Source organism: Eublepharis macularius, chromosome 11, assembly GCF_028583425.1.
Source record: "Eublepharis macularius isolate TG4126 chromosome 11, MPM_Emac_v1.0, whole genome shotgun sequence".
Lineage (NCBI taxonomy): Eukaryota > Metazoa > Chordata > Lepidosauria > Squamata > Eublepharidae > Eublepharis > Eublepharis macularius.
Genome location: NC_072800.1, coordinates 59,310,861 through 59,327,326, shown reverse-complemented (window position 1 = coordinate 59,327,326; position 16,466 = coordinate 59,310,861). Strand labels below are relative to the sequence as shown.

Here is a 16,466-nt window from a genome sequence, read left to right as displayed (position 1 = left end):
TTGAAGTGCAGCTTAGGGGGCCATTATTTGGGCTGGAGGCTTCTGGTGAGGGGCTCTTTCCTCTGATAGAAGGAGCCTTCCACTGATGCAAGAGGCTGTTCCATCACTGGAAAAGCCTCTTTCTTTGGGAAAGGCTTCTTCTATCAGAGGAAAGAGCAATTGGACCTACAGGATTCAATTCAGTATTTCCAACTTTGTGTCTGATTTAAAATAAAATGACTTGTACCCCTTTCTCTATAGATACATGGAATATAGTGTAGTATAGGGGTCCTCAATCTTTTTGATCCTGTGAGTACCTTTGGAATTCTGACAGTGTAGCAGGTACAGCCATAAAATGGCTGCTGCAGGAGGTAGAACTAGCCACAGAATGGCTGCTGCAGCTTACATTATGTTGTGAATGGCAACTGATGCCTAAGCAATGTATCATGGATGTGGTTAGAACTGTTGCTGGATTTGATCAAGATTATAGAAGATGACTTTATACACAGAAACGGGGTTAGCCTGGCCCTGCAGCTATTATACACGTTAGAAAGAAAGTCCAGAGGCCCAGAACAGAACAACTTTGTAGAGGGTGTGAAATAAAGGAGTAACACAGTTGCTTGGCCTTGTGTAGATTAGAAAAGCAGTATAACCCATATCAATAAATACTAAGTATTAAGGCTCAGGTACAGAGAGCGTCTGAGAATGACAGGAATGTCCAACTTCACAGAAATTGAAGATATGATTCAAAGTTGGGTGTATTAATTGAAGGCCAAAAGATGTTCAGATGTGTGAGAATCTTGTAATCACTAATTTTCCATAGACTTTGATAAACTAAAAAGTAGCAAGAATGAACTAACAATTTTTATGTACTTTTAAAAAGATGTTTCAAATATAGTTAATCTTGTAGGGTGTTTCAAGTTATAAGAGAATTAGCTAAGAATGTGAGCCTTAATCAAGCAGGATAGTTATTTTTAAAAAGATTGTTTTGAAATCCTATAAATAGGAGAAATTGAATTGATTGGGAGTTTCTTCCTAGAAGGGGCTCCTTGCCTGTGGCTTGGTTATCTTTGAGTAAGATACTTTCTTGGACTCATATAATTGCTCTCTTTTAATGATCTGTGTAGTTATAATGGATAGTATGGTTTTCTGTTGATTGAGCAAACATTAAGAATCCTGAATAATCATGTTTTTATAAAGGTGTAGAATGGAAGCAGAGATTCTGTAATAATATTACTTGTGCTTCATACCCAGTAATGAACCTAAAACATTATATGAGGTGTATCTCTTGCTAGGAGTTAAATGATTTGATATAGGACAGCTAACTAGATGCTTAGGACTTCTTAAGTGCATGCTATATCTAAATCAGGCCTGACCAGAATCATCCAGAACAAACATTTTTAAAAATCTACACAGCCAATCAGAAGCCTTGCTAGGCAAAAGCCCCACCTGGCCCTGGCCACTGTCTAAAATCACTTGGGCAGGAATCAGGAAAAGTATTGATGGGCATCATGTTGGAGACCTCAGTGTATTTCTCCATTAGCATGGCACTATAGCACTGCTATTGGAACAGCTTATTCATTCCTAGAGGAGGTTCTTAAGTATAGTGCTGACTGTACTCCATGATTCCCGAAAGGGCAACCATTCTCATGATTCACCTAAATGTAAATTAAATCTTCCCAAGGCCATCTGTGTTTTAAATGTTTCCTTTCTTGCAGTAATGCAGATTGCTTAAGAAGAAAATGCTGTGATATTAGATTGGTATTCCTTGTAAGCCATGTAATTTATGCTTGCCATATAATGTTACACGTGGTTCCAGGCCAGAGGAAAGGGGAAATACAAAACAAAAATAAAAGATTCATTTATAGAAACAATTTAAGTTATGATCATTTATCAGCATTCCAAGTTGCATTTTTTCTACCCTCTAAGAATCTGAAAGCAGCACATATTCTTTTATACTTATAATATCATGGTTGGAGAAATTTAGGCTGAGCCTAAGCCACAGTGCCTATCAGGAAATCAGAGGCTTGCAGCAGGAATCATATGGTCTGAGGCTATCCAGGCTTTTGTGACATAAGACATAATGTAATGTAAGTGGTATAACTAACAGGCAGTATAAGTCTTCTGGATTAGTCAGGTCAAGTACATATATACCAAGAAAGATCTGTTCTTCTACTGTTCCTTGGTCAACAAACTAATGCTTATTGATGCTCCAAGCTCTAACTCAAGCCCTAACACCATAAAGTGATTGCTGAGGCTCTGGGCTGGAGAATACTTACTGCGGTATACTGTGGTATACCCTGGTTTCAGTATATGGGTAGAAGGCACTTGATAAAATCACCTGACTGAAGCTAAGTGTTTGGGAGACCACCTGGGAATTCTGTAAGCCGCTTTGAGATCCATGAAGGCAGAAAGGTGAGAAGTAAAAGCAAAGAAATATATATTTCACAGTATACCCATTTACTGTCCTAATTAGGGGTGTGTGCTTTGGGTTTCCAATTCGGGTAAAATACCTGAATTGGACCCGATCTGTAAAGATTTGGGATTTCTGAATTGGGGCCAGCATTTGGAAATCCTGAATCAAAGCTTTCTGAAGCGTAATGCTTCGGAAAGCTTCGGGGCTGAGTTGAAAGGGCCCCTTTTCTGCTGCTTACAAGCGGCAGGGCCCTTTAAACATCCCCCAGCCCCCACCTCCACTTACCTTGGCCCTGCTGGTGGTGGTGGAGGCGGCGTCGGCAGCAGTGTCAGCTCCGGCCCTCCCTGCTGCTCTACGGTGCCACAGGGCAGCGAAGGAGGCAGAGAAAGCCCTTCCTGCCTCTCAAATGGCCGCCGCGGTGGCCATTTGAGGGGCAGCAAGGGCTGGAGGAGGAGGTTCCCGCCTTCCCCACCGCCCTGCGGGGTCGCGGGGCAGTGGAGGAGGCGGAGAAAGGGGCAGGAAGGGCCAGAGGAGGTGGCTCCGGCCTGCCTCACCTCCTTACGAGCCGCTGCAAGCCTGGAGGAGGCACTGCGGTGGCAGAGGAGGCGCCTCCGGGCCGTCCCGGCCTTGCACAGGCTGCGGCGGCAGTGGCAGAGCTGGCTCCGGGCTGACCCAGCCTTGTGCGTGCTGCCGCTGCCGCAGTGGTGGCAGTAGCGGCCTAACGCCCAGCTGATCACCCTCCCCCTCTCCCTGCCAGCCAGGTAAGAGAGTGGGGGTGGAGGGGTTGCCCAGGGGGTGGGTGGGAGGTGGAGGTGGGGGGTTGCTCCCCCTCACTTCAGTATGCTCCGAATCTTTACGGAGCATACCAAAGCGAGTAAATACCAGAATTCCAAAGCAGCTTGCCACTTTGGAATTCTGGGATTTCCGAACCTGAATCTTTTTGGGATGCACATCCCTAGTTCTAGCCCCTGACCCACTGACTTCATTAATTGAAGAGGAATTTCAGTCAAGTTTTTTTGTACCTAAACCCAGTGGAATAACAAAACAGTACAACTTTTGAAAGTTTGAGAAATAATTAGCACTACCTTCTACAGTAGTTCAGTTTGTACTCAAAAGCCTGTCATTGTAGGTTTCTGTACTGTTGCACATCTCTTTGGAGTCTGTTAAAACAACATTTAAACACTTGAGTGCTGTAGTCATTGCAAAGGTGAGAAAAGCTTGTTTATGTGGATAAATGTTTATCACTGCTTGTAAATTTAACTGATTTGTGGCTTATGAATTTTAAATCTAAAAATTTAGTCCATTTTCTAGAATATTTGAATTAACATTCCACGTTATCAGGAAGTTATGTTAAGCCCTTGTAGTGTTCTGAAGAATATGGTTTCAATGTGCTGTATTTTAGCAGTGGCGAGAGCTAGATAAATAAAGAAGAGTGTTAAATATAATCAACAACATATATTCAACCATCCATGGACTTTGTAGAGGAGGACTTTCCCACTTCTTCCTTTTGTTGCAGCCCAGTGAGCTCCCTCAAATGTTGTTGCTGTGGGTCAATAGACCCTCAAACAGCATAAGGGGCAAAGTGTGGATCTGCAGTAGGAGCAAGTTTGGTGTAGTGGTTAAGAGCGCAGGACTCTAATCTGGAGAACTGGGTTTGATTCCACACTCCTCCATTTGAAGCCAGCTGGGTGACCTTGGGTCAGTCACAGCTCTTTCAGCCCCACCCACCTCACAGGGTGATTATTGTTGTGGGGATAATAATGACATACTTTGTAAACCGCTCTGAGTGGGCATTAAGTTGTCCTGAAGGGCAGTATATAAATCAAATGTTGTTGTTGTTAAGATGGAATCAGTGAAAATTGCCACTTCTCTAATGACAATGCCCTTCCATTGGAAGAACTGCATGGCGGGATACAGGCCAGCATGCCTAATGTAGAATATCAAATTCTCAAGACGTACTGCTATAAATAATGTGCTTGAAAGATAGACAGATGGGAGTATAAACCTTTTAATATAACCTTGACATTGTGCAATACAGTTTATTAAGATATGCATATTTGGACCAGATTGATAACAAGTTTCCATAGTCAGTTTGCTAGAGTTGGCATAACATCTTAGGGTTGATGGATACTGTACTTACTTAAACTTGTCACTGATACCGTTTGTTTAAAGTGAGGTTGAAAAAGCATAGTGACTGGATAGGACTGGGAAGTAAAAGTTAATTTACCTTCCTAGATAAACTCATTCAGAACTGTATTTTTTTTAAATATGCTTGAGCTGCTGTGTAGGTTGTGGCTTTGAGTTTTAGGGTTTGGGGCTTTAATCACCTTGTTTAGCCCTTAATTTATGTGGATTTGTTTTTGTTTTGAATGTGTTTAATTACAGGCATTCAGTACTCCAGTGGTAAATAATTTTTGACTTGGATTCATAGGCCTGCTGCAGGCTAGCTCAAGAGTTTATAGTCATCTCTTGGGATTTTAAACAGCACACCCCTGTGCAGTGTTGACCAAGAATTTCTGTTTAATTGAACATTTGTACAAAATTTTAGAGATCCATGGTTTTCAGACATCCGGTTGCAAGCACTGGATATTCAAAATGACTCTAAAATGTTCAAGTGACTAAGACCTTCCAGAAGCCTCTATGTTTCCCAAGGAAACAGCCTGATCTAGACTCAGCTTTAGATCATTGGGATACTGATCAATATATTTATCCTTTATAACATTGAAAACACTGGACTCTCACAATGTCAAGCACAACCTTGGGGCTAAATAGAGACATGGGATTCTTATCTCACCACAGATGGTAATTTCTGCTCTAATCAAGCTGCATTGTACCTTTACCTCCTAACTCCCTCTTTGCGTCATCTGTCCCACCTCCTGACTAGGATATAAAGGATCTCCTCTCCTCCTTGTATCTGAAGAAGCGTTGACTGTTGAAAGCTTATACTGTAAAAATCTTGTTGGTCTTTAAGGTGCCACTGAACTCAAATCCTTGTGTTTCAAAAAACTTTTCATTTATGCCAAAAGAAAATTTTCAGTTTTTTCTTCAGTGCTTCCCAAAATTTCTCAGTTTTCCATTGGAAATTTAAAAGGACTTCAAGAAAAAAAAAAACTACTGTGGTTTATACTTCCCCTGCACCCCCATGACATTGTTCAGGTGGCTGAGGAGGTCAGGAAGGCTGTCACAGACATTATTAAGCAAGTGCTAAGACCTAGAGATCTAAATCTTGAGGCCAGTATGGATTTTCTGATGCCCAGAAACTAATTTTTGTGGATTAGTTTCCAGATCACACAAAGGGACTTTTGTACGTCTTTATCATACTACTGTATCATACTACTTTTGCAACTAACCTCAGTTTCAGTTGACTTTTGCAGTGTTCAAGAAACAGAGAACTAGTTCCGTTGATCTCAAATTGGATCTGTTCATTTCTTTGGTAATCAATTTCAATGGCACTTACTTATAATTATGTGTACTTAGGGGGTCACCTGAGAGTATCAAGAGTCCCACAGCTTGTATCCTGTTGAATTTTGTGAAGTTTAAGTACACATACATTGTGAGTAGTATTATTTGGACTGCCAACCAAATTTTAAAAGCTCACTGAAGTAGTTGCATTCTACACACCTTGCCTATTACGCATAAAGATGTGACAATATTTTAATGGTAGATGTGGAGAAATGCCCTCTGTTAGGACTTAGCTTAACCATTCGAACTACACTCTGTTCATGAGTCGGAACCTGGCTGCGAATTTGCAGCTGGCAGAAAAGAGAGGACTGGAGGTTGTGCCATCAAGCGCAGAGCAATTTAGTGCTTACAGATGCTAATGGTTCTGGCTGAAGAAGAGCAATAGGTTTACTATTTTTCACTGTGTTAGAATGTCGCACCCACAGCCAGATGGCTGGATAGTGATTTTTTTCCTGTTGAGGCAGGAAGATCAGAATGATCGGCGGGGGTGGGGTGGGGGTGGCTTTCAAAGAAGAGATTAAAAATTCTCAGGAAACAGGGAAGAAGTTCTCTCTTCTTTGCAGCTTGGGGAAAGGAATGCACAAGGGATGGTGTTTTCTGCATGCACACACGGAATTTTCTCGGTATGTGATTCACAAGGATCGGATCTGCTTTGGGAGTCAAAATGAAATGGTGTCTGTTTATTTCTTTCTGCACTAGAAAAATGCCCCATTTCTGCTGTGGACTTTCTGTTTTCCTTAGTTGATCTGCTGAGGACAGGTCAGTTTCTCAGTTGGTTAGATGAGAAAACTTGCAAGTTTGGTTTTTTTTTTTTAAATGCAGCAACTTTGCAGCACTGTTTAAAAAAATAAAAGGGGAGTTTACTTTTTATTGCCAAGGTTAGCGTGCATACTCAACACACTTTTTAGTCCATTCTTAAAATTTCTCTTAGCTATATTGCGGCTGATAAGCTTAGAAAACTTGCAAGTTCATTTTCTTTTAACTGCTGCAACATTCCAATGTTTAAATTTTTACAGAAACAACTGGATTGGTAGCTGATCAGGGGATTAAAGGGGAAGGGTGAAATGCAGGGCCAGGCCTCACACCAAAGAAAGCATTCTGCACTTCAAAAGGCCCTGGTTTGACTTCACTGGGGGAAAAAATGGGATATGTGTGCGGAGAGAAACCTCAATGAAAAAATTGACTCTGCAGCTGATGCAGCTTTTCACTGTGCAGAACCCCAAAAAATCGGGGGGAAATTGGAGACTGAATTGGAGTATTTTGACCTTGCATGGAGAGCTCTGGTGAGAAATTGATGCAGTATAGGGCCAGAACCAACAAAAAAGTTCAATACAGAAAAGACCTGTGAAGGATTAAATCTTTACCTGAGGACTCCATCTTGTCTAAGTGACAAGTGGGGAGAAGTCCTCTATCTCTGAGAACTAAGGTAATGATGGACTTCTAAATGCTACAATTTCAAGTTTTACCAGCCTCTGCTAGTTAATCATTGTTTAGGATAAGTACCAAGTGTAGGATGAAAGGAATGCATGTTCTCACCTTTTCTTTGTATCCTTACTCAGCCTGATGCTTGAAGAGACAAGAGTATTCTTTTATTTTTTTTTATTAAACTTGCTTGTATTTTGAATATTCTTAAGTCTGAAGTCTATAACCACACTATGCCTGTTTGGTCTAGCTATCTGAAGTATGGTAAAGGAGAGGGGCAGCAAGTAAAGCTTGCAATCTCTTGAATGCTCTGGCTTGAACATTCAAAAGTGCAATTGATCATCCCCACAGTTGCTTGTAGAAGAGAAGCAGGAGATGTGCCCACTAGGCAGGCCCTTTAAATGGCAGTGCATGATCAGAGTGCTGGATGTGCAAATCTGTCCAACAGGAGATATTCCAAGATTTGCTGGTGGCAGCAGTTGCTGTCAGCTTTGATTTTGATACCCCTTAGGAATTGGAGAAAGAGGCAGTGATCAAGTGGAGACCTGGGAAAGCCAGAGGGGTTTCTGACTTCCCAGGACCCAAGGGAGTGGGGTTTGAGAGTACATTCCTTCACAGGTGCTGCACTGGGTTCAGTACAGATTTCCAGCTGTTTCACTCCCTACAATTTATTTCATCCATCTCTAAGAGCCAGTAAGTGCAATCCTAAGAATGCTTTTCTAGAAGCAAGTCCCATAGGGGAAAGCAATACTCTCCTTCCTAGCCCAGTCAAGACCCACAAAGGCTGAACTGGAAAGAGCCATGATACCTATTTAACATTTTGAACACCATGGGATGGTGTCCCTAGAACTTCCCCCCCTATGTTATTGAGCTTTGCTGTTTTAACAAACTGAAATATCACTAGGGCAGAAGGATGTACACCCAGCAGTGATAGTAATGTTGCCCTTCATTTCCTTGTATAAGTAACAAAAGGCCGAAGAAAAAGAAGGACACTAGCATGCAGAGAAATGCATCTCTCTTGTGGACAAAATGTCACAAAGGCAAGACTATCCATATATACACAAAATAAATAGTGAAACAGAAGGGATGGGGCTCAGTAATACAGCAGTAACGAATTATGTACAATTCTAGGGTTGTGTCAGTATAGGAATCCAATACAGTTCGTATAGTTGCAGTCAATTTATGCACATACATGAATACATAACTACAGTGTGTAATAGCTGACCCCAAATTTCTGTTTGGTGTATTTTCCTATATGGATCATTTCAAAACCTAAACCCTCAAAAGCTAAAATTGCAAGCTGAGCCAGAGCATTAAATGTCCCTGTGGTTTATGCTTGATGCTGTTGCGCAGAGAGATTTCAACATAACACAGCCATAACTTTGACACAATGTATTGCCAGCCTACATAATTAAGATTCCTTACAAGAAGTCCATAATTTAATTAATGATATGGTTATCAAATGCTTCAGTTAAACAGCCCTATATTACACACCTTTGGGGGACACTGTAAATGTTCAGACAAAGAAAACAAGTCTGAAGAGATCAAGAAAAATAGTTATTTAATTTAATTGTAGATGCAGAGTTGTACTATGGATTTGCAAGCCAGCAATCTTGCATTGCTTAAAGTTACAAGTGTGATACTAGTTTTCCACCCAATAGCACTGTTAGCTTCCTTTCTTGCTGTACAGTGGTGTCCATAATAGTTTGTATCTCACAACTAATAACTGGCTGGGTTTTTTTTAAGTTCTTGTTCCTTTCTCCAAATGAGATAAACCCGTCGCAAGTTACAAAATACTAATAAGTACATTAAAATTACAATCAAGCCAATATAGATGTATAAAAACTAGCTCATTAAATCTTAGACACTTCTCGATAATATTCTGAAAAATATGTGAATCTAATAGCACTTCTAAGTATTTGAGCAAGGAGATAGTTCAGACAGATGTGGCATTACCAGCAAGAAGACTCTGCTCAGAGATGTGGCAGCCTGATAGTGGGATATAGAGTAAGGTATCCCCAGAAAACATGTACAGAAGCAAATATTTGTCTTGTGTTTAACTCATGTTTCCTTGCTTTTGTGGGTTGAATTAAGTGTGCCTATAACCTTAAGCCTGGACCAGATGGCCTGGGCTAGCTCAGTCTTGCTGGCTCTTAGAAGCTGAATAGCGTCAGCCCTGGTTAGCACTGGGATTGGAGACTACCAGGAAAGTCCAGGATCACTAAATAGAGACAGGCAATGGCAAACTACTTCTATTCAGCTCTTGCCTTGAAAACCCTGCACGATCAACATAGGTTAGCTGTGACTTGACAGCACTTTACACATATATACACACAATCTTACATTGTTAGCAGTAGTTTTCTGGTAAATTAATTTCCTGCTTTTGTAGATGAGCTCGGTTGCTTATAAAATGTCTGTGACTTTGTTAGAATTTAGTTGCAGTATATGTACTGTTTTCGTGGCTGGCATGTTGGTCCTTGTTTATCCAAATTAATTTCTTCACACATTGTGCACCCAGCACCTTCGTGAAGAGTTCAAAATTTTCCCCACATCAACTTCTTGCTTTCAGCAGCCTATCCAGTATAAGAGAACAACATTGCACATAAAAGCAAACAGAACATAATCAGTTTATGTTTATAGAGTTTCAGAAACAAAAACTCCTCTTTTTGTTTGTAAGTATTAAAGATTGGAATAGTGTTTTGTAAATCATTGTTACTTGCAGTGCTGCTGTGGCTTAGGCATAAAATATTAACTTCATGTCACTGTAGCATTTCTTCAGAATTACTGGATTCAATTTGTAAAGGAAAGCAATGAATAGAGGAAAAAGAAAAATATATACTGTTGCTTGCATTTTTCCACCTTTTTTTTTTTACAAAGAATAGTTAATTTTAAAACTCAGAGTTCTTTCCCCTACATGATATATTATCAGGGTGGTTTTTTTGAAGTCCTGCATTTGTGTTCAATTAAGCTACAAACAGGTGCTCTCAGGAGTGTAATTTAGCAAACAAACAAGACTCTGGGGATTTTATTGTCTTTTGTGCTGTAAAGCAGGACAGCATGTATGCTGTCTCATTTTTATTGGGGGGGGGGATGCTGAACTAGATTGGTCCAATGTGGCACTAGCCCTAACTCTTCCAGAGTTGTACTTTGAGTTATTTCCTTTTGGCTGTCTTACCTGGCATAATAATCACAATGTTAACGAATGGACTGTCTGGGCACAAAATATTGTAGTTTGAAAATGTTTTAAATGCTGTATAATGCAAGCACAATCTTGAGTGAAAATTTATGGTTTGTGCACCACAAAGCTAAACAAAGGCACACTTATTGAACAGTAAACTGATCATATAGAATGATACTGTTTATCTGATTTAAGCCTTGCTGTTCTTCTCACAGAGTTGGGCATTGCAAATGGATAGCAGAGTTTGAATCAGGTGTTATTCAAAGAGATGGCATGTGTGGGTGCTTTTTAAAAGAGATTCATCGATTTAAAACCTAGTACCAGTGACATAATGTCATTTAGCTGCAAGATTGCATGTTCTCTTTTGCACAATTTTTCCTTGCCTCCTCAAACGTATTTGTTCAATATAAATGAGATATATTTATTTTTATTACTATTATTGCTCAAGATTAGCTTGACATATGGTCATGAATTGTTCACTTCAGTTTTGGGCTGTTCCAGCCAGTTTCAGTTACTGCTGCTATGAACCTTTCCAAATGCATGGTTCATTTTTTTTCTCTTTTGTTTCCTCAGAATAATTCTGACAGCCAGTCAAATTTGACTGAAGCAGGAACTGCAGTCGGGACAGAGAAAAATCACAATGTGGAAAGCAGTCCTTTTATGCCAGAACTTCTCAGTGATGTACCTTTCACTCTTGCACCACATGTGCTAGCTGCACAAGACGCCTGTAGTGACTTCCCCCAGCAGTTACTCTCCTATGATGTTAATGATAATCTAACAAGATTTTGGTATGATTTTACTCTTGAAAATTCAGTGTTATGTGAATCTTAGTCATTGAGTCACTTAAATATGTACCTTGATCACTTGAAGTAAAATTGTAAATGTATGTTATGTAACTCTGTGTGATGCATCATCTAAATAATGTTAAGCTAAAAATTAATAATTTCCATCCTGTGGAATTACTTAAAATATATTGAAGCAGCTAAGCCAAAACTGGAAATTCGGTTACAATAATCAGGCTACAAATGAAACTCCTTTAAAATAATCCAGCAGAGTTTGTGTTATCCTTTAATTCCATATTATCCAGGTGCTGATATTATTTCTGAGAGTCTCTCTACACAAGTCATCTTACACGGGGATGCTCAAGTGACTTACTTTCTATGTGGTCTTATATTCAAGTGTACTCTCTCCCTAGCAGTGCACGTATATCCACAGTGGGAGAACAAGTGTAAGATATTTCACTTGATCCTACTTGTGTAAGATGTCTTGTGTAGAGAGACTCTCAGTTTGCTATTTCAATGGTAGATGAATTACATATAACATTATGTTACACTTGCCCTTTAATTTTGTAAATGGAAAATATATACATGAAAGTATTTAAATCAGTTAATTTTACTGGCACAACCTCCAAAATCTCTAGCATTGTATATATTTGTAGAAATGTTTGTTGCCTAATTCTATTTTATCTCTGTACACAATGGATTTTGCACATCAACAGTGTTGGACGGTTGCTGCCATATTATTGGTTCAGATTTTGGGTTTTTCATAAACTAGGAGTTCAGCAGTTTTTCACTTGTGTTGTATTCTTTTCCACATGTGTTTCTTGTTTAAATGTTTATCAGGGATTTTTTCCCACTGCAGACCTCTGTACCCACTAGAGAGAGAAATCTGGGTGTGTGTTTTCCTGTGTATGCTTTCTTACTGGTTTACCACCACTTTTTAAATGTTTGTGCATCAGATATAAAAACTGATAGGGTTTAGCTCTGGGGAAAGATCAAACAGTCTTGTCCAAATAAATTAGACATCAGACTATCCAAGTATTCATTTTAAGTTCTGGTTATGTTCTTCTAGTTAAAATCTAGCAAAATTTCTCTTTGCTTGCTTATGTGATTATTGTGATGTGTATGAATAATTTGTTACGTACAAGATTTATTTTTAATTTTGAGGGACTAGAGGAGAGGGTACATCTATACTGTGCCAAAGATTAGTCTTTCTCATAAGAAATGTTCTGTATAGATATCTAAAAGGCATAAACAAGGGTTTTCCACATTAATACTCTATAAACAAATGTTGCTTACAATGGGTTGGATCCTGTGGACTCATTCTGCTAAGAGCAGCACTTTCCCTGGCACAAGGAGTGTCTGATGCCAGCTGAATTTGTCCTGGACTCCGACTCGGAAGCCTCAGAGGAGGAGCCTGGGAAGTCAGAAATGTGGCCTGGGGAGAACAGAAAACTCGGGGAGACCCCCAGAAGGTAGACGACTCAGCTGCCACCGAAGAGCCTCCAGTTGAGGCTCCTTCACTGGAACTTTCCTCTATCCCTCCATATGCTGGGGAAACTAAGTATAAAACAGGACCCTGCTCATGTGCCTACCAGGATCTGCCTCCATCCAGTAGGAGCACTGTGGCAGTGGGCGTGTGTTGAGGCAGCTGAGAGGAGGTACGGTGCTAGGTTAGCATCCTGTGCAGTAGCTATGGAGCCAGACTAGACCTAGTTCTCTGCAGAATTCTGGCCTAATTAAGACTGCATCTGAAGAGTTCTAGAGGCTGCCTCCTGAACAGCTGGGGCTGCTCTTCCTCAGTCTGTTTAAGCTGAAGACAAGCAAAGGAGCACTACTGGATCACCTAGTTCACAAGGCCACAACTCTTGTGTGCCAGCTCCAGTTCTGGACCTTGCCTGCTCCAATCCCTGCTAAGTGATAGTCTGTACAGCAAGTCATGGCTAGGGGTGTGCAGTGCCAGGGCGATTCGGTTTTCCCAATTTGGGAAAAAAATACAGAATCAAGCAATTACCAAAGCAGGAAGCCATTTTATGCCCCCCCAAAGAAGGTGCCTCTGTCCTCTTCCACTCTTCATTATTCCCTGTGGGGAAAAACAAGGGGGCTTTCTAGGTGGCATGGGGTGGCATTTTGCAAGCAAAACACACCCAGTTTTCAGGGGACCTGCTTCTACCTCTCCTCCCACCCAAAGGTGGTTTCTATCCCACACCATGTTTCTACTGTGGGGAAAACTCCCACACAGCAGAAACACATGGATTGTTGCTGCCAGTGGCCACAGGCACAATCCTACTCACAATCCACCTCCCGCAACAGCCCAACAGAAGCAAAGACATGCACCCCAAAATCCTCCATTACCCCCAGAGCTGGCTGGCCAGCTACTTTCCATTCTTCCCTATGATGAGAACTTTTTTAACTTTGTTCCCAGGGGCACTTATACACAGGGTGGGTGCCATACAGCACAGGCATTCACCCCTGATGCAAGCTCATCCCTGGGAAAGCAAAGCAGAATCAAAGATATGCACCCCAAAATCCTCCATCACCCCCAGAGCTGGCTGGCCAGCCACTCTCCATTCCTCCCTATGGCGAGAACTTTTTAGATTTTGCTCCCAGGGGTACTTATGCACAGGGTAGGTGCCACACAGCACAGGTATGCACCCCTGCTGCTAGCTCATCCCTGGGAAAGAAAAACAGAATCAAAGACAGGCACCGCAAAATCCTCCATCACCCCCAGAGCTTCCTGGCCAGCCACTCTCCATTCCCTATCTTCGCACCAGAGAATCACACACACACACACCTCTCAAAAATAATTTTTAAAATTTTATTTCTTAATAATGGCATTAAACATCACAATTCACATCATCACTATTAAATCACAACTTACAGTCCTAGATTAAAACAACCCCCACCATCACACCAAAGAAACACACACGCAACAAAAATAATTTTTTTTAAATTTTATTTTTTGGATTTCTTGCCCTCCCTCCCCACATTACAGCGTTATTTACATTACATTACAGCAGTATAATCACATTACATTACATTCAAATCACAACATACAGTCTAGTGGAACCAAAACCTAACATCACACCAGAGAATAACACACCAAAAAAAATTCTTTTAAAATTTATTTCTTCGATTCCTTCCCCTCCCTTCTCACAAGTGGGCTGCGGACATGTAACAGCATTAGTGGCACATTCAAATCACAACATACTGTCCAGTTTGAACCAAAAAAATAACATCACACCAGAGAATCGCACACACAAAAAAGTGTCTTTAAAAATGTGCTTCTTGGATTTTCACCATAGAATCACATCATCCATTCTACCCGAACCAAATCTAACCAGGGGACACTCTTGCAACTTAGTCCAGCAGAACCATTGTCATTTCCTGCAGCAAGGCTCTGAGTTCAGCCAGTGGGGAAACACCAGAGAGTAGAACCAGATAGTACCAAGCCACAAGCACAACACAATAGCATTCATGGACCACAGTTGCAAAGGATCCCCCCTCCCCCATGCCAGCTTCAGACTGAACATTGCTTATGAGGCAATGTTGGAAACTAGCTTTCATCATCAGCTGGCACCCGCCCACCCCTTCAAAAACAACATTTAACAGCATTGATAACATTTAACAGCAACAACAGAATTTAACAACATTTAAGAGAATTAAATATTTAACAGCATCTAACAGCATTTTAAAAACATTTAACAACATTTAACAACAATAAACAACAGCAACATGCATACCAGTGGCAGGAGGATGCAGCAGCAGGATTGGACACTCCTAATTCCCCCCCTCCCTTCTCTGATCTCCCTCTCTCTTCCCCATTGTACTACTATCCCTCCTTAACTACCCTGTCATTCATAAAAATAGGTGGGAATCTCTGACAGCAGTACTTTTCTTGCTGTTTGCAAGCAACTTTGCAAACAGCAAGAAAAGTGCAATTTCAAGCTTCCTGCCTTTTTACCAGATGGGAGGGGGAAGGAGGAGGTTGTAGTGAGTCACTCACTCCTCCCCCTCCTCTATTGTAAAAATGAGTGGGAAGCTTGAAACTGCAGCAGAACTTTGCCAGCTGTTTGCAAATGCAAACAGCCAGCAAATGCAAACAGCTAGCAAAATGCTGCCACGGCTGCTCTCGAAGCTTTCCGAAGTGACCCAAATTGCTTTGGAAATACCGAATCTTACCAAATCAGGCTGGATTTGGGTATTTTACTCAAATTTGAAACCCAAAGCACACACCTCTAGTCATGGCTCTCAGGGAGACCAGGAAGCCTGAGGCAGAACAAGGAGAAAGCACTGGAAAAGTGCTGCTATTGGTGGAATGGATTCACAGGTCTAGTCAGTGGTAACTTTATTAAAAGGTTCATGTGTGCATGAACTTATTGGAACACCTATTCATAAGTTTGGTAGAACTATGTATGTCATGCCTTGAAATATTTTTCTCTGTGTATGTGATAAATAAAAGCTATGGTTAAACATGCTGTCCTTTTAGATATTGGAAAAATGGTAACACCTTATTCTTCCATATCAGCTGCTTTACAACCAAGTTTATCCTGATGTCATAGGAGATACTAGGAAGTTTTTTAAAAGTATAATTGTAAATGATAGATGACTGCTCACATTTAATAATTAGTCTTAATCTAATTTGTACTAATTTCTTCATAATATTGCATGTACCCCAGCAGCAAAATAGGATTCTAAATTTTAGGCTGTCCTTTTATACATGATGAAGTAAATAAACAGCTTTAGTTCTGTACTTATAATTCTTGTCTACTGAATTTCCTGGAAGCTGGAACATTAACCCTAATCATTGTTGTGCATTAAACTGGGTTTTGTGCTTACTTTAAAATTAGGTGTTGTTGTTGTTGTTGTTGTTATTTATTCTTTTATAGTCCTTTCTCACTGAGATTTAAGGTGGATTATGCAATGTAAGTGAGATACCATATAATAAGCAGCTAGGACATTTACTGAGCAAGTACCATAATGAACAACAGGCTATTCAGTGATGGTACTTATGGTACAGTAGCAAGAAATTTGAAAATAAGCATAAAGTCGAGCATAGAGATGAAATCTTCAGAAACAGCGCATAACTAATTTACATAGCATGTTAAGCAATATGGAAACTCCCTGGTAGTGCTTATCTGCATCAGCAGACAGTGTCCAATAGGGTAGCATATAGTCCCTGTCCATACCAAAGCATCTCTTTGAGCTATTTCTTATGACACAGCACTAT

General features: G+C 40.6%; 1 protein-coding gene across 2 annotated transcripts in view; it reads left to right on the top strand.

The window, feature by feature from the left end:
* The window catches only part of UMAD1 (UBAP1-MVB12-associated (UMA) domain containing 1), a 68,764-nt gene extending 52,679 nt beyond the window's left edge, over positions 1-16,085 (top strand). For both annotated transcript variants that reach the window (XM_054991562.1, XM_054991563.1), the window contains exon 4: positions 11,031-16,085. In XM_054991562.1, the coding sequence (XP_054847537.1) occupies positions 11,031-11,288 (258 nt within the window). In that variant the 3' untranslated portion in view covers positions 11,289-16,085. The remainder of the gene's footprint in view (positions 1-11,030) is intronic.
* The last annotated feature ends 381 nt before the right edge of the window (positions 16,086-16,466 follow it).